Raw genomic sequence first — 24,955 nt, 5'->3', positions numbered from 1 at the left:
AGATTCAGAGATTCTTTGATTTGTAATTATTTAAAGAAATAAAGCTTTGTCTAAAGGCTTGGAATCAGTAGAAAGGAGTGTTTTAAAAGATGAGGAAGCTTATTCATCATAGAGCAAATCACAGTATACCAACTCAAAGTGATCCGTTGAACAAATTGATGGCCTGTAGGTGTGATTTAACCTTTGCCTTGTATGGTTTTAGGTCCTGTTTGTAATTTAGTATCTTATTGCAGCAGAGAGGCTGTTTGTTAGTCTTAAGATATGTATTTTAACATTAATACTGATCAGTTGTGTCTAAACCACAAAAAGGAGAGAGAAGGAGGCAAGTCTGAACTCCTTGGTAATGGCCATAAACTCAGTTTTAAGGTTTTTCTGGCATCCCCTTGGCTAGAAGGGGGGTCTGTTCAGTCAGTGGTGGGCTTCTTACCATTTTATTTTTATTTTGTATTTTTTTAATGTTTTGGCCGGGGCCAGGCTTAAACCCGCCACCCCCGGTATATGGGGCCAACGCCCTACTCCTTGAGCCATAGGTGGCGCCATGATTTTATCTTTAGTTTAGACCTTCCTTGATAAGAGAATTTTCATAATCCATAATACTTTCCTATTTTATTTGATCCCCACAGATTTAAGAGCTAAAGGCAAGGCTCACAGAGTAATTCTATGACCTTTACTTTTACTGTGTTTATGGAGTGGTTCAATAATAAAATTAATGCATGTTCATTGCAATAATTTAAGCAAGTCAGAAATGTGTGATTTAGAACAGAAATGCCTCATCCTGACGTTCTGATTCTGCCTTCTCAGAAGAAAGCATGGCTAAAAGCTGGAGAGACTACATCCTTTTCCCATATACACAATGCCCCCATCAGCCCTTTCCCCCAGCCAGAAGTGTTCTTTAAAGATCATTGTCTTTACCTTGTTTTTCTCAAAACCAAACCAAACATGTACTGGGTAGTGCCAGTGGCTCAAAGGAGTAGGGCGCCAGCCCCATATACCAGAGATGGCGGGTTCAAACCTGGCCCTGGACAAAAAAAAAAAAAAAAAATTACAACATCTAGCAATATATATATATATATATATATATATACTGCTTTTTCATTTCACCCTATTATCTTTTATTTTACAGTATATATAAGAATCATTTTTCAATATCTTTTCCCACTCATAGAATATTTTTGAGCTCTGTCCCTGTCCCCCACATGCCATGTAAGTCCGCCCCCACCAAACATCTTATTCAAAAGAGAAGGTTAAGCCTGGAGTTTAAGTTGTACAGTACCCCTTTCCAAATGAACAGCTGTTACTGACTTTATGCGCTAGCCAGATTCCCACATGAAGGTAAAAGGCCTCAGGTATGTGCAAAGGACTGCCCCCACAGATCATTCATAAGTAAATTCTTTGCTGGCTTCTTATAAACAAAGGCATGCCAGTTGTAACTTTAGATCTACAGTCTAAGTTTAGCTTCTAAAGGTTTCTAAAATGCCATAAATCCCATTGATTAAAAAAAAAAAGAAAATAGTGACTAATTCTCACATAAATTGGATTTAATTTTGACCAAGGATTCTGAAACACAGATCTATTTTCTTATTTACATGAGAAAAAAGTAATCTAAGTTGTTTGTTAGCTGAAATTTGTAAAGTATCATTTGCAAATAAAGAGAAAAAATATATTTGTGAACTATCTTCCAAATAGTTTGACAAGTAGACTATTTGAGGAAAAAGATTGGACCATGAAAGGAAGGTCACTTTATTTCTCCAAAGAGTTTAAAAAGAATGAGTTTTTAACTTCTTTTTAAATTTTTAAATTATTATTGGTACATAATAGCTGTGCATTTTTATAGGGTACATTTGATGTTTTGATACAGGTATATGATGTGAGTTAATCAAATCAGGGTAATTGAGGTATCCGTAATCTCAGGCATTTATCATTTCTTTGTGATAGGAACATTCCAATTCTACTCTTCTAGTTATTTTAAAATATCTCCTAACTTACTGATGCTTATAGTCATCCTGTTGTGCTAGCAAATATCGCTCATTCTACTTAACTATATTTCTGCACTCATTAACATCCACACTCCTCCCTGCCCCTGCTACTACCCTTTCTAGACTCTGGTAATAATCATTCTATTCTTCATCCATGTGACATCAATGGTCTTTAATATTTAGCTCCCACATATGAGTGAGAACATGCGAGATTTGCCTTTCTGTGCTTGGCTTATTTCACTTAGCACAATATTCTCTAGTTCCATCCATGTTGTTGCAAATGGGAAGATTTTCTTCTTTTTTGTGGCTCTGTAATCCTCTATTGTGTACATGTACCACAATTTCTTTATCTATTGGTCTGTTGATGGACACTTAGGTTGACTCCAAATTTTAGCCATTGTGAATAGTTCTACAATGAACATGAGAAGGAATGTTCTCCATAGCCTAATTTACATTCCCATCAACAGCATATTAGTGTTGTTTCTCTACATCCACGCCAGCATTAGTTATTGACTATCTTTTTAATATGTGTAAAAGCTGTTTCACTGGGGTGCGATGAAATCTCATTAGAGCCCTGATTTACATTTTTCTGATGGCTAATGATGTTGAGTATCTACCAGTTGACCGTTTATATGTCTTCCTTTGAGAAATGTCTATTCAGATCCTTTGCTCTGTTAATTGGATTATTTGATTTTTTTCCTTGTCAATTTGTTCAAGCTACTTTTATATTCTAGTTATTAATCCCTTGTCAGATGGGCAGTTTGCAAATATTTTCTCCCATTATGGGAGTTGTCTCATTTTGTTGATTGTTTCCTTTGCTGTGCAAAAGCTTTTTGGCTTGATGTGATCCCATTTGTCGAATTTTGCTTTGGTTGCCTGTGCTCTAGGGGTATTACTCAAGAAGTACTTGACTAGACCAATGTCCTGAAGCATTTCCCGAGTGTTTTTGTTTAGTAGCTTCATAGTATCAGGTCTTAGATTTAAGTCTTTAATTCATTTTGATTTGATTTTTGTGTATGACAAGAGATAAAGGTCTAGTTTCATTCTTCTGTATATGGATATCAAGTTTTTCCAACACCATTTTTTGCCATTTTTTAAATACACTGTCCTTTCCCCCCATTGTATGTGGTTGGCACCCTTGTTGAAGATAAGCTTCCTACATAGATGTGTGGGTTTATTTCTGGGTTCTCTATGCTCTTCCGTTGGTCCATGTGTCTGTTGCTCTGTCAGACATACTTTCTTGGTTACTACAGCTCTGTAATATGATTGGAAGTCAGGTAATATGATGCCCCCAGTTTTGTTCTTTGCATTCAGGATGTCTTTGGCTTTTCTGAGTCTTTCGTGGTTCCATATAAATTTTAGGATGATTTTTTCCTTTTCTTTGGAAAGTGCCATTGGCATTTTGATTGGGAGTGCATTGAACTGTAAATTGCTTTGGGTAATATGGACGTTTTAACAATATTGATTCTTTCAATCCATGAGCATAGAATGTCTTCCCTTTTTTTGTATCCTCCTTAATTTCTTTCATCAATGCTTTATAGTTTTCATTACAGAGATCTTTTCACTTCTTTGGTTAAGTTTATCCCTAAGTATTTTACTTTCTTTGTAGCTATGGTAAATGGGATTACTTTCTTGGTTTCTTTTTCAGATTGTTTCCTGTTGGCATATGGAAATGCTAGTGATTTTTATATGTAGATTTTGTATCCTGCAAATATACTGAATTTCTTTATCCATTCTAATAGGTTTTTTAATGGAGTTCTTGGATTTCCCTAGATATAAGATCAGACCATCTGCAGACAAGGACAATCTAACTTCGCCTTTCCAATTTGAGTCTCTTGTATTATCTTCTCTTGAATGGTAGCTCCAGCTGGAACTTCCAGTACCATGTTGAATAACAGTGGTGAAAGTGAACATCATGTCTTCTTCCAGATCTTAGGGGAAAGGCTTTCAGCTTTTCCCTATTCAGAATGATACTAGGTGTGGGTCTGTCATATATGACTTCTATCTTGTTTTGGTAAGTTTCTTCTATACTCAGTTTTTTGTGACTTTTTATTGTGAAACAATGTTGAATTTTATCCAATACACTTTTGGCATCATTTGAAATGATCATATGATTTTTGTCCTTTATTCTGTTGATGTGATGTACCACATTGATTGATTTGCATATGTTGAATCATGCTTGCATCCTTGGGGTTAAATCCCACTTGACCATGATGAATAATCTTTTTAATGTGTTGTTGAAATTGTTTTGCTGGTGTTTTGTTGAGGATTATTGCATCTATGTTTATCAGAGATATTGGCCTATAGTTTTCCTTTTTTCTTATGTCCTTGTCTGGTTCAGGTATCAGGGTGATACAGGCCTTGCAGAGTAATTTTGGGAGTATTCCCTTCTTCTTGATTTTTTTGGAATAGTTTAAGTAGGATTGGTATTAGTTCTTCTTTGAATTCTTGGTAGAATTCAGCAGTGAAATCATCAGATCCTGGACTTTTTTGATGGGAGACTTTTTATTACTGCTTCTATCTTATTACTTGTTGTCAGTTTATGTAGGTTTTGGGTGAACTGAGAAGAAACCCAGGATGTGTATATGTCCAGGAATTTATCTGTTTCTTCTAGGTTTTCCGTATTTGGCATATAGTTGCTCGCAGTAGTCTCCAATAATCCTTTGGCTCTCTGCCATAGCAGTGGTAATGTACCTTTTCCTCATTCCTGATTTTATTTATTTGAGTCTTCTCTCTCTCTTTCTGTTAGATTTATTTTTGCTTATTTGTAAGCAGAGTTGTCACATGTTTAAAACAATTGGTTTTAAAATATTTTATTGCAAGCATCATGGTAACCTCAAATCAAAAACCCTACAAGCAATATACAAAAATAAAACGCAAGAAATTAAAACATACTACCAGAGAAAATCACTTTTAGCAAAGGAAGACAGAAAGGAAGGAGGAAAGAAAGAGAGAGGACCACAAAGCAGCAGAACTCAAATAATGACATAGCGGTAGTAAGCCCTTTCCTATCACTAATAATACTGAATGTAAATGGCTGTTACCAGGGAGTTGGATACCTTCAGATAATTTCTTATTGTGCATTAGTGTCTTTTTCTTTTAGAGTGAAGAACTCCTTTTAACATTGTTGTAGGACAAATTCAGTGTGGATGAAATCCCTCAGCTTTTGTTTGTCTGGGAAAGTATTTCTCCTTCATGCTTGAAAGATAGTTTTGTAGGATATAATATTTAAGGTTTAGGGTTTTTTTCCTTTAGCACTTTTTTTTTTTCTTTTTTTTTTCCCCTTTAGCACTTTGAATACGTCTTGCCTGACAGGTAAGGTTTCCACTGAGAAGTTTGCTGCCAGACATGTTAGAGCTCCATTATGTTATTTTTTTCTTTTTTCTTGATTCCCTTAGGACCTTTTCTCTGCCTATGACCTTTAGGAGCTTGATTATTAAATGCCTTGCGATAGTCCTGTTTGGTTAAATCTGCTTGGTGTTCAGTAACTTCCTGTGCCTGATTGGTATCTTTCTCCAGGTTTGGAAAGTTCTCTGTTGTTATTTATTTCAGTAAACTTCCTACCCCAATCTCTCTTTTTCTTTCTCTCTCTTTCTCTCTCCCTCCCTCCTCTTTCAGGCTAATAACTCATATTTTGCCCTTTTGGGGTTATTTTCTAGATGTTATAGGCATGCTTCGTTTTTTTTGTTTTTTTTTTTTCTCTCTTCTGACTGTGCATTTTCAAAAATCCCATCTTCAGGCTCACTCATTCTTTCTTTTGTTTGGTTAATTCTGTTGATCTGAGATTCTGAATCATTTCTCAGTTAGTCAACTGAATTCTTCAGCTCCAGAATTTCTGCTTGATTTATTTTTATTATTTTAATCTTTGTTAAATTTCTCTGATTCCTCTGTGTTGTCTTAAAGTTCATTGAACTGCTTCAGGAGATTCTGAATTCTTTTTCTGAAACAACACATGTCTTCATAACTCCAGGTTTGGTCATTTAGTTCTTTTTTTTTTAGACAGAGCCTCAAGCTGTCACCCTGGGTAGAGTGCTGTGGCATCACAGCTCATAGCAACCTTCAACTCCTGCCTCCGCCTCCCAAGTAGCTGGGACTACAGTCGCTTGTCACAATGCCCGGCTATTTTTTGGTTGCAGCTGTCATTGTTGTTTGGTGGGTCCGGGCTGGATTCGAATCTGCCAGCTCAGTTGTATGTGGCCTGCACCTTAGCCTCTTGAGCTACAGATGCTGGGCATTTTTTTTTTTTTTTTTTGAGACAGACTCTCACTTTGTCACCTTCAGTGAGACTGTGGTGACAGGCATCACAGCTCACAGCAACCTCAAACTCTTTGGCTCAAACGAGTCTCTTGCCTCAGCCTCCCAAGTAGCTGGGACTACAGGCTCCCACCACACCTGGCTATTTTTAGAGATGGGGTGTGGTGGTCTCACTCTGGCTCAGGATGGTCTTGAACCTGCGAACTCAGGCGATCCACCCACCTTGGCTTCCCAAGTTCTAGGATTACAGGTATGAGCCACCATTCCCAGTCCTCATTTAGTTCATTTGATGAGGTCATGTTTTCCTGGATGTTCATGATGCTTGTGGATGTTCATTGATGATTGGGCATTGAAGAATTAGGTATTTATTTTAATCTTCACTATCTAGGCTTTTTTGAACTTATCCTTCTAGAGAAGGTTTTCCAAATATTTGAAGGGAATTGCTTGTTGTGATCTATATCTTTGGTCACTGTAGTCATATCAGTACTGTGTACACTGTAGCACGTATCACACCAGTAATGCTGTGACCCTTGCAGATTCTTGATGGTATTGCCTTAGTGAACTTGTGTAAGGTATGAGAGGATTCCCTGGATTACCAGGCAGTCTCTCACTCTCCTCCATCATTTTCTGTGCTGGGCTGTTGGAATTAGAAGAGGAGTGATGTGAGCATTTCTTCATGACCACCACATCCCTGAAGCCAATCCAGTTTCACCTTAAGTTTGTAGTCACAGTTGTCTGGCTACCTCTGACTTTTAGTGAGAAAGCTCATGGGGGTCTTTAGTCAGCAGGTGGTGAATCCTGCCAGGACTGGGCCCTTCTCTTTGAAGCAGCATGTTTCCTCCTGGCCCAGGGTGGGTCCAGAAATGCCATCTAGGAACCAAGACCTGGAGTCTGTGTCTTTAGGAGTCTATCTGGTACCTTATTTTGCTGTAACTGAGCTGGCACCCAAGTTGCAAAACAAAGTCATCTGTATTTTTCCCTTTCCTTTCCCTCAGTAGAAAAAGACTCTCCCTGAGCCACTCTGCCTATAGTTGGGGGGAGCTGATACATACACTGGCTTACTTGCTCATGTGCACCCCAAGTCCACTGACTCTGAGCCAGCACTGCCATAGGAATTGCCCAATGTCTGCCTGATTTGTGGCTTGACTGCTTTGGGGATTTAGTCCAGGCCTCAGGCTGGTGGTGGTATATAGCCAGAACTCAGTTTTCAGGGAGGATAATTTTCTTCTGGCCAGGCTAGTCTAAATGGTCAGTATGTGGCCGCCAGCATAATTCTGCCCTGTGCTGTGTTCTCCTGTGGCAGGGTGGCCCAAGTTTTAGTGCTAAGTAACACAATCACTTCCCTCCCCCTGGGCACACAGACTCTCCCTCCACTGTGCCTGCTGGGGCAGCACTGCGGGGCTGGGGGAGAGCTGGTGCACGTAATGCAAGACTGTCCTTCCTGCCTTCTTCAGCGCCTCTTTCCTTAATATCATGTTAAAACCAGGTAGTGTGATTGTTCATGTGATATTTGGTTCTTCTGAAGATGCTTGCTTACGTAAAACGTGTTGAATTTGCTGTTTTTGTGGAGGATAATCACTGCAGATTTCTATTCAGCCATTTTGCTCCATCCCTTCTCCTAAGGTCATTTTTTTTTTTTTTATTGAGGTAGTCGCAATTACAAATATGTTTGTAATCTTTTCTATTTTTCTATGTTAACATACTATCATTTTATTTTCCAAACAGCAAATCATAAATCATAGGTTATAAACTTATAATATGCATATTTATTCATTATTTTTTGAGTGTAGAGACCCTTGGGCAAAAGTAAAAGAGTGAAAGAATGAAACAATAAGAGGTATGTTGTGTTTGTAAACTTCTGTATTACAACTGGTGTCCAGATTGGTTAAAGTTATTTGATTTCTTTTTCTGTTGTATCTATCATTAAAGGACTGATCCATGGAGATGTAGAATGCAGATAAGAATAAATATAGCTGAGTGATGTAAATATTAATAATTTCCTTATTTTCTTCTACAAGTTAGGGAGTTCTACACTGTTTCAGTTTTTGGTGGTCACTGCAGAAATGACAACATATATACTTGAGTCCAAACTGAATCAGGATCTTTACCCAATTCTTGCAAAACATAAGGATCTTAGAATGCTTTTACTGCCTACCATTTATACATTATTGTTTAATAATATATGAAAAATATTTCATTTTATTATGTAATAGTATAATTGCTATCTATGTCATCATATTAATTATATATTATTTTTTAAGTTCCACAGAATAATATTACTACTGCTTTATAAACTGGTGTATTTATAAGTTGATAAATTTTAAAATGACCCACATACTTACCACTTAGTTCTTCATTTCTCATTTCATCCTAGAATTTCCATCTGAGGTCTCTTTTCTTCTGACTAAAGTACATACTTTAAGATTGTCTTCATTAAAATCTCTTAGTAGCAAATCTTGATTTTTGCTCATCTTAAAATGTTTTCTACATGTTTTTTTTTTTTTTTTGAGACAGTCTCACTTCGTCATCCTCAATAGAGTGCTGTGGCATCATAGCTCACAGCAACTTCTAACTCATGGGCTCAAGTGATCCTCTTGCCTCAGCCTCCCGAGTAGTTGGGACTACAGGCACCCACCAGAACAGCTGGCTATTTTTAGAGATGATGTCTCACTCTGGCTCAGGCTGGTCTCAAACCTGTGAGGTCAGACAATACACCCACCTTGGCCTCCCAGGGTGCTGGGATTACAGGCATGAGCCATCATGCCCGGCCTTCTCTTCTTGATATATATAGGGTATATAGTCTCTGGGTATTAAATTCCGAGTGGGCAGTTATTTTCATTGAGCATACTGAAATTATCACTGCACTATTTCTGGCTTCTATTATTGCTGCTGAAAAGTCATCAGTTAGTTTAAATTTCACTCTTTAAAACTAATCCTTACTTCTCTCTCTTTGGCTGCTTTTAAGATATCCTCTTTGTCTTAGGTAGTTTTACTATAGGATGTCTAGTGTGTTCTCCTTTTTTTAATACTGCTTGAAATATTTTAAGTTTCTCGACTATGTGAATTGGTGTTTCATCAGGTCTGAAAGCTATTTCCAGAAGCAGTAATCAGCATTGTAAATGCTCACGAAGTGCTCTTCATACTCTTCAGTACTTGGCACTAGCGTTTGGCTAGCTGAGGTACAGATTCGGTTTTTTCTAGAAGGACACTTAATCTATTACCAGCAGTTGGGTGCCATGATACCAAATGGACTTCTGCACCTTCTATTGGATGGTGGTTGTACATGGCTGTAGGATACCTATATAGCAGGCTTTTTGTGCCACTGGATGGCTCATGGCTCCTGTTTTGGGGGTGGTGCTTTAAGGATTACTGGTAACAAATTACCTTGGAGTTTAATGGCTTTTTTTTTTTCATTAAAAAAAATGCCACATCTGCTACTATGAAAATATCAGATAACATAGGTAAGCTGGATCAAAGAATGACATTTGGAAGTTGAAGAAGCCTCCTGTTACTGACTTAGCTGGTGCCATGGTATAAGGAAACCTGTGGAGAGTTTGAGTATATTTCTTCACTTTAGAGAAGTTCAAGAGAAGTTTTATATTCAGATTTCATAGGTGATATTCTAACAGTGATCTGTCAGAGGTGTTCCAAACAGTCCTGCATGCCACAAATTTCTGTCAACATTTCATGACCCACTTGAACGTCCTTGAATCCATCTAGCTCACGTAGCAGTTTAAATACTTACATGGTAGTGACTCTGTCTTGAACTAATTAAGAGAGCAACTAGAGGTACTCTTAGAAGGCCATCTAGGTAAACGTGTCAGTGAATTGCCTACATGGAGCACAACAAGTTTGATTTTGATGGTCTGAAGTTAAGTAGCTATAAAACCATAGTCCAGATTAATGATATTGCAATTTGTGTCAGCAATAGTTAGCATTGGAGGAAATGTTGAGAGTTAAAAGAATTTTCACTGGAGGGAAAATAAAACAGCAGCTATTTATTTTTCCTAGCTGGCAGAATCAATTGCCTTCAGGACAGATTCCCCCGAGGAAATAAGTTCTTATTTGACCCCTTTCACACATGACAGAGGCTGAGAGGACTGGTCTGTTGCTTTAAGTGAAGAAGTTTGGCTTAGAGATCATTTGACCTGGAAGAATGGTGATTTGGTGACAGTTGTTACCAAAAGGATCCCTGAGCTATCCTGACATTGAATTAATAATGAAGAAAATTGTGAAATATTGTTAAAATAGCTATTTTAAACTGCACATGAACTTCATGGACACTCTGTATAATATCTAAAGAAGCACTACAATGGTTTGAATGTGTCCCTTCCAAAGTTCAGGTGGTATATCGAGGGGTGAGGCCTTTAAAGGTGATTTAAGTCATGAGGGCTCCTCCCTCATGGATGGATCATGACCCTTATAATAAAGACTTCACACGGCATTCAGTCTCTTGCCCTTCTGCCTTCTGCCCCGTGAAGATAGTGTTCTCCCCTCAGGAGGATACAGCAGCAAGGCACCATCTTAGAAGATGCCATGTCCCTCGCCTGACATTGAATCTGCCAGCATCCTGACCTTGAATTATCCAGTTTCCAGAACCATGAGAAATAAATTTCTTTTCTTTAAAATTACCAAGCTTACAAGGGATCCTCCTACCTCAGCCTCTTGAGCAGCTAGGACTATAAGCATGTGCCACCACACCCACTTATTTTTTTATTTTTATGTTAATAGAGGAAGGGTCTCACTGTGTTGCCCAGGCTGGTCTCAAACTCCTGGCCTCAAGGAACTTTTCCACCTCAGCCTTCCAAAGTGCTGGAATCGTAGGAGTGAGGCATCATGCCCAGTTGTTTGTAAATTTTGAAAATAAGGTTTATGTTTTTGTTTTTTTGTGACAGGGTCTCCCTTTGTCTTCTTGGGTAGAGGATTGTGACATCAGCCTAGCTTACAGCAACCTCAAATTCCTGGGCTCAAGTGATCCTCCTGCCTCAGCTTCCCAAGTACTTGGGATTACAGGTTAATGACATGAGGACAACTAATTTTTTCTATTTTTAGTAGAGAGGGGGCTGGTTTTGAACTCCTAAACTCAAGTGATCCTCCCTCCTTGGCCTCCCAGAGTGCTGGGATTATAAGCATAAGCCACTGTACCTGGCCTAAATAAGTTTTTAAGCAAATAAATGAATAAATGATTATAAAATGTCATGTACTGTGAAGAAAATGAATAAAGCCTATGTTAGAAACTAAAAAAAAAAAAATAAATAATTAAATAATTACCAAACTTATAGTATTTTGTTATAGTAGCACAAACAGATTGACATCTTTGTTACCATAAATGTGTACAACATTTAGTTCATAGTTGTTGCCCATTCTTTACAAATTTGTATGATTTGTAAATTACATGTCAAATTTATAGGAATGAGTTTTGAAAGTGTTCTCTTCATTATTTCCCTATGTTCTTGATGTAGAATTACTACTTTTTGCCACTCTTTTGTCCTATAATGCTGAGGTGAACCTTAGCTTGGCTTTCCTAGATTACCACATATCACAGTTAGTTTCTGAGTAAATTATTATTTTCTGTTTGTTGAATTAAATGTGATATTCTCTTACAATATCATATTTAATTATAACTGCACAACTTCTAATAGTGTGAACTATCAATAGGATATAGGGACATAGTTTATTCTCAAATCCAGGAGCTACAGTAACTTAAACCCAATCTCTTAAAAATTTTTTTGAACTTTCGACATTAATAAAAATGTATTAACACTTTCCTAATGTGAGACACCATTCCTTCTGCAAGATGATCAAACTTGTACAACATTATGCTGAGAAATCTGAAATAATGATTGAGAGCAATGCACTGGATTTGGGAATTTTGAAGCCATTGCTCTCTTTAATAAGAAAGATTTGTGCAGAAGATATGGGTATCAATGCATAAGATAAATGCAAGGTTTTTCATTTCCAGAAGAGGATTACTCTAGTGATGGGAATCTTTTGAAGGAACTAGAATTGTTATACAGTGTCTGCCCCCAAATTATATAAAATTCTGCCATTCATTAAAAGAGTAGACTTTTGATATGCATATTCATGAATTAATGTGATAAAAATAATTTTAATGTAAAGGACATTATTCTCTTAAGAAATTGAATGTGATATAGTTATGATATAATGGGTGAACGTGAGAAGTTTAGAATCACATATAACTTGGTTCAATCCGGAGGGTGCCATTTAGCAGCCTTGCATCCTCGCAGAAGTTACTTCATCTCCTCATTTTATTCTCTCCACTTATAGGGAAGAAAAGCTATTTATCTCACTGGACTGAGGGATAATTTTTTTTCTATGTCATCTATCAATACTTTATTGGGAATTGACAATTTTCACTAGAGATTGCTAAAGGAAATAAACTTAATCTTTCAATTTCAGAACAAACTTCCTGATAAATTAAATTTCCAAAGGGCAGATAAAAGACTCTTCAGGACACTGTTTCTCACATTTGACTCTTTCACAGACATACCGGGAGGGGCAGGCTCCAAGTTTTCAATGATAATGGCCTATACCTTCTGTTTTCATTTTGCTGGCAATCTAAATTAGCACACGGTGGCTCAGGATCATCTGCCTGAATAACTACCTTACACTGACTGTGGCCCCGTGACCACAGCCTCGATGCTGGTGCCTCTGGCCCCCGTGGCCCCAGTGAAGCCCGACCCTGCTTAACTCTGTATGGCCTCACACTCGGTCCCCAGACCTTTCAGACAATGGTGGGGCATTTCCTCAGGATGTCTCAGAGGGCCAGGTTGTGAACACTGTTTCAGAGCCATAATTCTCAAGGTGGGTGGAGGGACGCATGTAGTTTGAAAGAAAACATTCAAAATAACCCCCTCCCCCGATTTCATAACACCAATTCCATAAAGTCAAGCTCAACAACATAGTTGCAGCTGATGGGCAGTGGCAGAAACTGAGCGCAGGTCCCTCCCGGGCAGGTCTGGACAAAGGTGTCTGAGAAATGCTGTCTAACAGGGAGAGGACGCAGTACTGATGTGAGAATTAAACAAAGATATGATGTATAGGAAGCCCTTAATACAATTCCGAGTAGAAAATAAAATGCTCAGAAACCACTCAAAAATTTCAATCATTTCTTGCAGCATGATGACTGTCCTGTCACTAGAAATAGTAAGGCGCATAAAGAATGGCTGCTTATCACCGTTGTGGTAGAAGGTGAATTAATGCAGAACTTCATGTATATACTTGTCCTTTAAAGTCCACCCTGAATCTGAGACACAACATTTATATTAATCTACTGTGTAATATAATAATTATTTAAAAGTAGATTACATGTTTCAAATTGTACGATTACATTAAGCAATTAACTCCTAGTTTTTTCTATAGCATTCTCTTTTGTGAACACTATGTAATTAACTCATTAGCAAAGTCTTCTTGTATCTTTCCTTCAGATAAAAGGAGAGAAGGGCACAGCCTTGATAAAATGAGGAAAACATAATAAGAACCAGGATTAAGGGATTGAACACTTACAAACATAAAATATTAATTATTTCAAAGCAGATTTGTGTCAAAGGCTGACTTTGAGTCCTTTATCAATCTCTCAACTCCCTGCATACTTTGATTTGCACAGCTGGCCTTATCATATTGTTTGGTTAAGTACTATACAAAGGTACCTTCAGGCCTCAGCATTTCACATAGATGGCTCTTCTAAGTCTCTAAGTCCCTCACCTGTGTGTGTTCTGGAGTTGTCACCAAACTTGGTGAAAGCCTCAGGAGACAAACTTGAAAAAAAACTTTACTCAGATTAAATTATTAACTAACATTCAATTTCCTTTAGCTTATCAGAGACCTCTCAACCTGTAAGAAGTACGCATTGTATTCTCCAATTAGTGGCCATAATTCTGTCATATCATCAGTTACCAGGGGCTGCTGCTTCTTGACCTATCCACAGAATCACAGCATCTTCCAGTATTGAAATATCTGAAAGATCACAGTGCCTTCATTTCGACTGTGTGAGTTTAAGTAATTTTCCCAAATATAAAACACTAAATAATGGTGTGATAAGGACCAGATGACAGATTTCCCGACTTGCAGTCATGTTACCTCCATCTCCTTTCTTCTAAACACACACACACACACACACACACACACACACGTCTGAAGTGTGTCTGTATGTCTTAAAGTGGGAGACGATTGTTTTTACAAGGCTCAACTTGTGAACACATCACTGACTAGCCACAGAGCTGGCTCACAATAGGGACCCAATTAAAGTGTTTCAGATGCAACTAGATTAAACCTTTAAAGTACTAAATTAAAACAAACCCTTCATGAAGGAAAATCCAAGTTTCAGAAGAGGCTCTTCATACAGAATCTCTGACCAGTAACTGCTGACGCTATTCACCTTTGATGCTGATTGGTTCTCTCCCACTGAGATTACCCAATCAAGGAGCAAAGAAATGAATACCTTGGTTCCTATGATTTGGGGTTTGGGTTGGAGGAGGATCATAGTTCCTACTGAGTGAGACTTACCTGCTCCTCTAGCATCTGTTCTTTCCTGTTCTCCTCATGGTGCGACTGTGCTTCCCTGGAGGCTCCTGGATGGCAGCTCTGACAGTGGTACTGATGGTGCTGAGCCCTCCCCTGGCTTTGGCCAAGGACACGCAACGTAAGTGCCCACATGGGATGCTGGGCTATTGCGGGTTGGGGAAGAAAGGGAGTTAACTTTGTCTCTGTGTCCAGGTTATGTTCCTTAAAAAATTGTGACATTTTCTTCAGGGACCACCTATCTTTATCATATGGCTCCCAAGTTATTTCCACAACAAGCCTGGCTACTTGCCTTTCCTGTGAGACCCGTGTCTTCTCAAATCTCCTTCAGCCTGTATCACATTTCCTCAAGGTCTTGAGAGGATTTAAAAAAACAATGCTGTTAAAATAAATTCCCCAAATTATGCTAGAAAAAAGAGAGGTTCCTCTGAAAATTGTAGGGTAGTCAAAATCAATTCAGAAGGTCTCTCCTAGAAGATCCTGAGTTATGTCCCTGACAGGATCTGTGGCATTGGTGCCTCTCCCTGATGTGTGAGGATGTATGTGTGTCAAAGGCCTCTCCCATTATCCCTTGTCTTTTTTCCCCAAATGTCAATGTTATGAAGCCCTTTTATAACTCAAAAAATAGTCACCCAATAGCAATTTCATGTGAAATTTCAAACTACATGCCTTGAGTGGGGTTACAGGGAAAATGCGAAGGTTTTAAGGTTTCATCCCATAGGGCTGAAAGTCAATACGCAAGGTAAGGGCGCTCATTGTTCTACGGGGGTCTTGTTCCAAATTTCACAAATTTAGGTTTACTCATCATGCCTTCTCTTTTCTATAACTAGTCATGTCTGGTTACCTCTACCTCCGGGACATAACATAGGACCGTCTAGGAGAGACCCTATTTTCTGTATTTTTCCCCCAGCTATGCCATCATCATTACTGAAAATCCCTAAAGTTTGCATAGACCCTCAGTGCTATGAGATCCATCAAAAGAGATGAAACTTAATTAAAATTTTTCTTCCCTAAAACATCATTTCCTCACCTGTGACTCTTCCTTCCAGTAGGAGGAGAAAGAGGAAGTTTGCCTGAATTTCTCACAGGGAGTGGAAGAAATTTAGTGTGTCATCACAATAAAGGAGTTGGTGGAGCTTGTGGCCCTTCTTGCTTTCTAAGATCTCCACAATGATCAATTCCCAGAACTCTGGGTTATTAATTTAGACCACAAATATTTTTCTGAGCAACTGTTGTGGTTAGGCTCTGTTCTAGGCTCAGCGAATTCTATTTGAATAAGATAGAAAAGGTCCTTGCTCTAATGGAACTTACCTAACAGAGAAGACAGAAAATGACCCAATAAACATTCAATAAAATAGAAAATTTCATACAGCATTAAGTTCTCTGAAGAAAGACAACAGGGTGATGGGGCAGAGAGTGTTGGATTCACCCAACTTCAGTTCAGGTGGTTAGTGAGTTCTCCCTAAAAAAGTTACATTTCCCTGAGACAAGAATAATGAGAAGATAGTCACGTGAAATTGTAATGGACTAGAGTTCCAGGGAGATGGAACAGGGGAAAAGCCAAAGTGTAGGAAGATGTGTGCTGTGTTTAAGAGACAGAAAGAAAGCTAGAGGGGTTGACATGTATGTAGTAAAGAGGTGAAGTGGCCTGAGATGAAGGATGATGGAGAGGAAGCCATGAGCCTCATTGCAGTAGGCCCTGATGGCTTGCGTAAGAAGACATTTGAATTATATTTAAACAGACATGGGAAGCTACTGGGACATTACAAGGAAAGTCAATTTATACTCAATTAAAAAACATAATTTTAGCTACTATATGGAGATTGGATAGTTGGGGATTACAAACAGACTCGGTGAGACCTTTTAGGAGCACAGCAGAATTCTCCAGGGAAGATAGGCTTGTGGCTTCATTTAGTGTAGTAGTGATAAGGACAGTGATAAAGATGAAGTGGACATATTCAGAGTAAGTTTTTGTATAACTTGTGAATGGATTAAATGTAAGTGGAGTAAAATCAAGCTTATTTCTATGGATTTTGTCTTGATAAATAGGTGGATGGTGGTACTATTTACTGAGATAGGGAAGAATGTGGGAGGAAATAACCTTAAGTAGGTGGTTAGAAATACAGGCTTTGTTTAAGTTTCAGGTGATTTTTCTGATATTTATGTGAAGCCATCAGGAGGTCAGTTGAATATAAGAGACTGGAGTTCAGGGTGAGGCCAGGAATGGCGGTATTTATGATGGCATCATCCTCCCATGTACTGTGTTAAATTCCAGAAAAATAGAATAGGTTACATAGGGAAATAGATTGTATGTAGGAAAAGAGAATAGGTCTGAGGGCCATGCTAGTGGCCCAAAGGCCTGCAAAAAAGTAACTGAGAAGGAGTCCCAGTGATGCTGAAGAAAAAACAAGAGAACATGATGTGTGCAAGTCAAGAAAAATAGATTTTTTTCAAGGCAAGTGAATGGCCAGTTGTGGTGAGTACCACTAAGTAGGTGAGGTGATAACATGAGACAGAAGTGAGCGCTGGGGTTGGTGGACTTGACATTTGCTGTCAATACACTATAAAAGATGAAAACTGGATGGACTGTCTGAAGAGCAATTAGAAGTGAAGGCAAGATTACAGTTAGCTCTTTTGAGTAGCTGGCTTCAGAAATGGAGTGTGCTCTGGGATCAGAAAGCCAGATGGTCCACATGGTCCTAAAGGAAAATAATAAAGAAGCTGAAGAGAAGTGAGTGGACTTGAGACATTGAGGCATTAGCAAGGAAGTGCTGGATGGCCCTTGTATACAGTGATGATGGGATATGCAAAAGGTCATTAATTCATACACCCAATACATATTAGTGACTTAGAATTCACCAGATGTTACTCTATGTGATGAAAATGGAGTTACGGGTGGCGCCCATAGCTCAGTGGGTAGAATGCTGGCCACATACACCCGAGTGTATGCTGGGTGGCGAGTTTGAACCCAGCCCAGGCCAGATAAACAACAATGACAACTTTAACCAAAAAAATAGCCCGGCCGTTGTGGCGGGTGCCTGTAGTCCCAGGTACTTGGGAGGCTGAGGCAAGATAATCACTTAAGCCCAAGAGTTTGAGGTTGCTGTGAGCTGTGACGCTACAGTATTCTACCCAGGGCAACACAGTAAGACTCTGTGAAACAAAAGAAAAGAAAAGAAAATGGAGTTATAAACAAAATAAATTTTATCTCTACCAGCATGGAATATTGCAGTGACTGTATACCAGGCCTATAAGTTTTGGTATGCACTTCCAATAACTATCCTATCTGTTGCACTTAAAAATAAACACATCTGCAGAATCTAAAATTCAAAGGCGTTAAGTAACTTACCCTGTTCACAGAGTTAGAGGTAGAAATGAAGTGAGGGTATAGAAAGTCCCTCTCTTCTATATCAGCCCATTCTTTTTGTGTTAGGTTTAGATATTGTATTGTTATACATAACCAATGTTTGGACCCTTATGTGTCCAAAAAGATAATTAGTGATAAAATTAATAGAAGACAATTGTCAAATCGCGCCGGGGCTGAGCGGGGCGGGGGCGTTTGGGAGCCGGAAGGAGGGCGGGGCGGCGGATCCCCCACAGCTCGAGGTCACGTTCCGGGTCGGTGGGTTCCCCCCGTCCCCGTTGAGCGGCCCCGGCCGAGGGGACAGGAGCCCGCGGGGCCCCGAGCCCGTCCTGGCGCCCCCCCCCCGCCCCGGGCGCCGGGACCGCGGGCTTCGCCTACGGCGTCTTCCCAGGAGGCCGCCGCGTGACCGGGTCGTTCGTGTCCCCGCAGCGCGTTTCTTGGAGCAGGCTAAGTTTGAGTGTCATTTCCACAACGGGACCGAAAGGGTGCGGCTCCTGGTCAGATGGATCTCTAACCGGGAGGAGAACGTGCGCTTCGACAGCGACGTGGGGGAGTTCCGGCCGGTGACGGAGCTGGGGCGGCCGGACGCCGAGTACTGGAACAGCCAGAAGGACTACCTGGAGCAGACGCGGGCCGCGGTGGACACTGTGTGCAGACACAACTACGAGATCTTAGACCGCTTCCTGGTGCCGCGGCGAGGTGAGCGCGGGGTGTGTCAGAGACCGGGGGAGAGAAGGCGGGAGAGGGGGGTCAGCCTCGTGCCTGCTGTGAGAGGTTGGGGTGCGGGGAGGCGGCGGGGTTCGGGCCTGTTCCTGATGGACCCGGCTGGAGCGGTGACGGGAGGTAGCGGCGGCGGTAGGTCGGAGGGGACCGTGACTGAGGGGGCCCTGAGAGATACCGGGAGGGCAACGTGAGGCGCCCGGGGCTGGGCTGGGCGTTTAGGGGAGGAGAGAAGAGTTGGGGCTGAGGAGGCGGATCTGGTCCAGACTGTCCCGCACACGCCCTTCATGCCCCGACACCCCCGAAAGGAAGGTGTGCAGAGTCTGTGTGAGCAGGTGGTTCACGGAAGGTGGGAGACTAATTTTCACAGGAGACAACTGTGACCTTTCTGGAGCCTCTTTCACGTCTAAATTCGTCCTGTTTTTTTTTTTTTTCCTGATGTATACATCTTTATAGACTGTAGTTGAAAATGATTGGGGATCTAGCATTTGGAATTAAAATTTTGTTAACATACTGTTACCATTTTGTAGCAATGCTAACAGTATTTATGTAGTTACATATTATTACTTCATATAATTGTGACACAGCGTGGCTCACATTCCCTTTTGTTGATTTTTTTACAATGTTGCCTAACAGTTGAAAATTTATCTCTTTTTAATTTTTAATTTATATTTCTTTGATTTCTAAGGCTCTTCAACATTTTGCATGTATTTATTGGCTGATCGTAATTATTGCTCTAAGAAACATCTAATGTATATTACAGACAATAAAAATTGTTATTATCTGTTACCTCTGAGACAGACTGTATAGACGGTTGTCTATACAGTAAGATGATTATTAATACGTTGCTGATATTTGATTTAGCATATTCTGTTTTTGTATGTATTTGGAAATTATTTTCCATTTATAGAATTTGAACATTTTTATTTAATGAAATATGTTGTAACACTTTTGATAATGATTTACAATCCATCTTAAGTCTACCATTCTGTGGTATTGTAAAAATTGTTGTCTCCAGGTTTCTCCTTCTTTCTTTTGAAATGATTGTATTTATCAAGTCCTGCTATATCAAGGACTGTCCTAGGGGTTAAGTACACTTGTTAATATAAGTTTCAGACCTTATCCTGGCCTCAAATGCCAGGACAGAAAGACTTCAAAAATAATAGCTCTAATAATAATGATGCTTATCTAGCAATGGAGACAGATCGATCAGCTGAATATAAATATAACAACTTGTTTTAACTGAATGACTTTCCTTACTCCTTTCTCTCTCCTTTAGGACTCATGCTGTTCTAGAGACTTAGTTCACAAAGAAAGAATTACTTCTTTCCATTCCTCCTTTCTGGAGGTAGAACCATTTCTGTGGTGTCCTAAGGTGTGAGCACATGGAAGTAGCACTCCTGAAGGTTCATACTCCATGTCCCCATCTACCCTCCCCTGTCCCCCAGTCCATCCATACTGCTTTCTCTCATAGGAAACAAGGACAATAAATAGCTAACATAAGGTGAAGGCTGCACTCAGTCTTTGTTTTATATATTATAGGTGCATCGATCCTCAATAATCCCATGAGATAAATTAGTATTTAAGCCTTCATTATCGTTGACAAAGTTGAGGCACAGAACAATTGAGAAACTTCCTCAGGATCAACCAGTAGGAGCCTGGGTCTGAACCAGGCAGCCTGGCTCTGAGAATCACACTTTTAATTAATACGCTACATGCTTTGCAAAGATTTTCAAGTCAATAGTAAATAACAGTTTCAAGCTATGAACAAAACAAACACAATTTTCCTCAACATCTCTGACATCTAATAGGTCCCTGCTGTAGAGATTAAATTCAAGGCTCATGACATTGTTAGATCACATGGCAGCTTGGCTGGAAGCATGCCTGTGACTGAAGCCTGGGTTTGCAGAGAGGCAGAAAGCGCCAACCAGGGAGACTCACCATGTCTTTCTCACTTACTCCCTCTACCTTTTCTCCTAGTTGAGCCTACGGTGACCGTGTATCCTGCAAAGACTCAGCCCCTGCAGCACCACAACCTCCTGGTCTGCGCTGTGCATGGTTTCTACCCAGGCAAGATTGAAGTCAAGTGGTTCCGAAATGGCCAGGAAGAGGAGGCTGGTGTGGTCTCCACAGGCCTGATTCAGAATGGAGACTGGACCTTCCAGACCCTGGTGATGCTTGAAACAGTTCCTCAGAGTGGAGAGGTTTACACCTGCCGAGTGGAGCATCGGAGCCTGATGAACCCTGTCACGGTGGAATGGAGTGAGAAGCTTCCTAACCTCATAGTTTTTCACCCACCAAGAAGGGGTCTTTGCTTATCTGTTGAGTGTCAGGTTCCTCCACTCCCACGTCTTATTTTCGTTTGTTCCTTGCTTTCCTCTCCTTCAGCACAGGTCACTGACAGGAGCGCTGTGGTAGTTTCCAGACACTACTTCTATCCCCTGGAGAAGCAGTCTTGTCTGTCAGGCAGAAAAGAGGTTGTCCTTGTTTTGAACTTTCCCACCATGTCACAGGTCATGGTCACCCTCTTGGCCCTGGGGCTGGCATGTTGCTCTGAGTTGTTCCTGGAGTTCTGAGAAGAAGAGCACGTGGGGACTTCCTCATGGAAGGGGAATCCAGTCTCAGCTCTGCCTCTTACTAGCTATCACTCTAAATGAGCTGCTCGACCTCACTGAGTCCCGGGCTTTTAGAAGTCATGTTGAAGCATGCTTTATATCAGGGCAGTGATGTTTGAATGAGTTCAGTGCCCGAACCTTGTAGTTACTGAGTAGCATTTTTAAATTCATTTTCTAGGAATGAATAATTATTTTGGTTCTTCCGAAGCAAACTTCTTCCCCCATTCTCAAAGCTCTGAATCACAGGGTCTCAGTTAGAGAAGTTGAATTGGGGATAAAAATCACTAACCCTGGCTTCTTCTCTCAGGAGCACAGTCTGAATCTGCACAGAGCAAGATGCTGAGTGGAGTTGGGGGCTTTGTTCTGGGTCTGCTCTTCCTTGGGGCGGGGCTGTTCATCTACTTCAGGAACCAGAAAGGTGAGGAACCTGCTGTAGCTGAGTCCCTCCACAGGCTTTTCTGAAGGAAGAAATAAGGGTTTGCCGAGGCTGGTTCCTAGTGGATGAGTGGCCTGGTACAAAGCCTTTCTTTCCACAGTTGAGCTCAGATTTCCTGCAAAGCCTAAAATCAGCCAATCCTGGTTACTATGTCAAAGCATAAGGGCTTATGGCCTACCGAGATGTGAGAAAGGTTAACACGTGGAGATCCTGGGGAGGGTGGGGCAGATGAAAGGACAGCCACCAAGGCTAATGACATTACACAGGGTCTGTATGACAGACGCTTCAGGGGTCACAAGCTCTCAGTTTCTGCTCCCTTCTCTGCCCTCCCTGGTGTGGGTTGTGTTATTAGAGAAATCTCATGTGGGAGATCTGGGACTGGGACATTGTATTAGGGGACAAATTTGATTCCCTATTTTTTAAGTGTGTACCTTTCCCTGTCTTTCCCAGGACACTCTGGACTTCAGCCAACAGGTAATGCCCTTTAATCTTATTTAGAGACAGATTCAGTTTGTTTAGAACAATAGTAAAGGTGATAAGACGAGAGACAAGTAATGGGGAGCAGTCTGGATCCGAATTTCTCCTCAGGCAGCTCACAGTAAAGCTGCTCTCAGCTTAATGAAAGTGCTGTGCTCTGAGGGAGCACTGGCTCAGGAAGACTTCATATTTTTGTCTTCTTCCTGCGGTGCTGTCACATGAAGCCCTGCAAGAGGGGAAAGGAAGCTGTTTGTAGAGTCTGAAAAAACACTCTCCTCTGTCTCCTGCAGGACTCCTGAGCTGAAGTGAAGATGGTGACGCTCCGGGAGGAAACTTCTGTCCCAGCTTCGCAGCATGCAAAGGTTTCCTGCTTGGCTCCTGTTCTTCCTCACAGAGAGCACTTTCTCAGGACTTTGTGTGCTCCTGTTCAGAGACCCTGCAGACCAGTGTCCTTCCTGATGACTTCTCAGCCATGCCATTGGCCTGGAAGTCCCAGTATTGGCTTAGCACTTTATCTCCAGTCTTCCCTGTCCCCTTTGTACCCAGCCCTATTGCCTCCCATGCAGCTGCAGTCACCTTGTGCCGAATTACTTCATTAAATTGTTCTCAAATAAACATTGAGTGAAGCGCTTCATACAGCTTCAAGGACAAGAAGTAGGAAAGAGAAAGGGAAAATCATGTTCTAATACAATAGTGGTTTTCATTTACAGACCATCAGGTTGTTAGTGTTTTAGTAAATTTCCTCATGAAGGCTTATAAATTCTTTTTTTTTCTGAGATTGAATCTCATTCCGTTGCCCTGAGTAGAGTGCCACGGCGTCATAGCTCACAGCAACCTCAAACTCTTGGGCTCAAGCCATCCTCCTGCCTCAGCCTCCCGAGTAGCTGGGACTGTAGACACCTGCCATGATACCTGGCTAGGCTTATAGATTCTTGATAGGTGTTCTCAGTTTAAAGTTCTGAGTCTCTTTAAAAAACTAATCTGTAAATTAAATTCCAGCCGTTAATCAAATTACAAGAAAACAGAAAAGCAAACAAAATGAATTTCATGCAGTATTCTGATATATAATTTTTATGAGGAAAATATACTTTCATGGAAAGTATTGAAAAAAAAGAAGCATAATGATGGATACCTAGCTCTATAGGATGCTGAAACACAGCATACACCTATCTTAGTAAATACATTTGGGGACTGTATGATCCATTGTTGATTAAATACACCAGTAGAAGAGAGTCCAGAATTATAATCTCAAACAGTTGAGATTTAGCTTAAGATAAATGGAGAGTTTTGATTGTTGGTAAGGTATATTCCAAATTCATTACTTTCAACAAAATGGATCACTGGTGAATAAAATTGAAACATGAAAGTATGAAATTAATAAAACAGTTATGATTCTTTCTCTTACTATGATCATAATTATGTCAGAAGACAAGTAGACTTACTAAGCCCTAATGAATTGCTGGTGAGAGTACTTTGAACAACAATTTGAGAATTTCTTTAAAAGATTAATATACATTTGTCATGTGATCCAGGAGTTTCACTCCTTGGAATCTATCAAAGATATGAGAGCAAATGGCCACAGCATTAGCCATAATAGGTCCAAACTGGAAACAATCCAAATATCCTTCAATTAGTGAATGGCTAAACAAAATGTGCTATATCCGTACATATAATGCTATTCAACAATGGAAAGAAACAAAAATATATACTTACCTGGCAGGGGAGACACTGTGATTATGAAGGTGGTTCTCCCAGAGCAAAGCTTGTCCCCTGCACTCCAGGATGAGGAGAGATTATGTAATTATTTAATGTACAGCACACATTGTTTGGGTGATGGATACACTAAAAGCCCTGACTTCACCACCACACCCAATCTATGTGTGTAACAAAAGTACACTTGTACCCCACACATTCACACAAATAAAAAGGAAAGAAATAAAAAGTGACAAAACGATGATACATATGTTACAAAAACTTACACTAAGTGAAGGAAACAGACAAAAAGACCACATGTCATGATTTCATTTCCATGAAATGTCTAGAAGAGGCACCTTTATAAACACAGAAAGCAGATCAGCAGGTGCCTAGGGCTTAGGGTAGGAAGGGGAATAAAGTGTAAATAGAAAAATTTTGGAGGTGATAGAAATGTTCTAAAGTTGGATTGTGATGGGAATTGCACATGTTAATTTAATAAAATCATTGACTTTTAAACATTCAGTGAGTAAATTTTGTGATATGCAAATTATGCCTTAATAAACCTATTAAAACAATTCTTTTTAAATTAAATCATAGCTGTGTACATTAATACAATTATGGGGTACAATGTGCAGGTTTTATATACAATTTGAAATATTTTCATCAAACTAGTTAACTTCATTTTCTTAGTTATTGTTTTAAGACATTTATATTCTACGCTTAGTAGATTTAACATGTACCCTTGTAAAAGGAAGCCCAAGTGCCCATCGACCCATGAATGGATTAATAAATTGTGGTATATGTACACCATGGAATATTATGCAGCCTTAAAGAAAGATGGAGATTTTACCTCTTTTATGTTTACATGGATGGAGCT

General features: G+C 40.0%; 1 protein-coding gene across 1 annotated transcript; it reads left to right on the top strand.

Annotated features, from left to right (window-relative positions):
- Positions 1-14,688: 14,688 nt before the first annotated feature.
- Positions 14,689-22,978, top strand: LOC128594519 (H-2 class II histocompatibility antigen, E-S beta chain-like). The gene is made up of 6 exons (XM_053603395.1): positions 14,689-14,892; positions 18,565-18,834; positions 20,836-21,117; positions 21,778-21,888; positions 22,357-22,380; positions 22,674-22,978. The coding sequence occupies exons 1-6, from the start codon at positions 14,793-14,795 to the stop codon at positions 22,685-22,687; spliced, it is 801 nt and encodes a 266-aa protein (XP_053459370.1). The 5' UTR covers positions 14,689-14,792; the 3' UTR covers positions 22,688-22,978.
- The last annotated feature ends 1,977 nt before the right edge of the window (positions 22,979-24,955 follow it).

The sequence above is a fragment of the Nycticebus coucang genome, chromosome 9 (genome assembly GCF_027406575.1).
Source record: "Nycticebus coucang isolate mNycCou1 chromosome 9, mNycCou1.pri, whole genome shotgun sequence".
NCBI classification, from domain to species: domain Eukaryota; kingdom Metazoa; phylum Chordata; class Mammalia; order Primates; family Lorisidae; genus Nycticebus; species Nycticebus coucang.
This window is presented reverse-complemented; position numbering and strand designations above follow the sequence as displayed.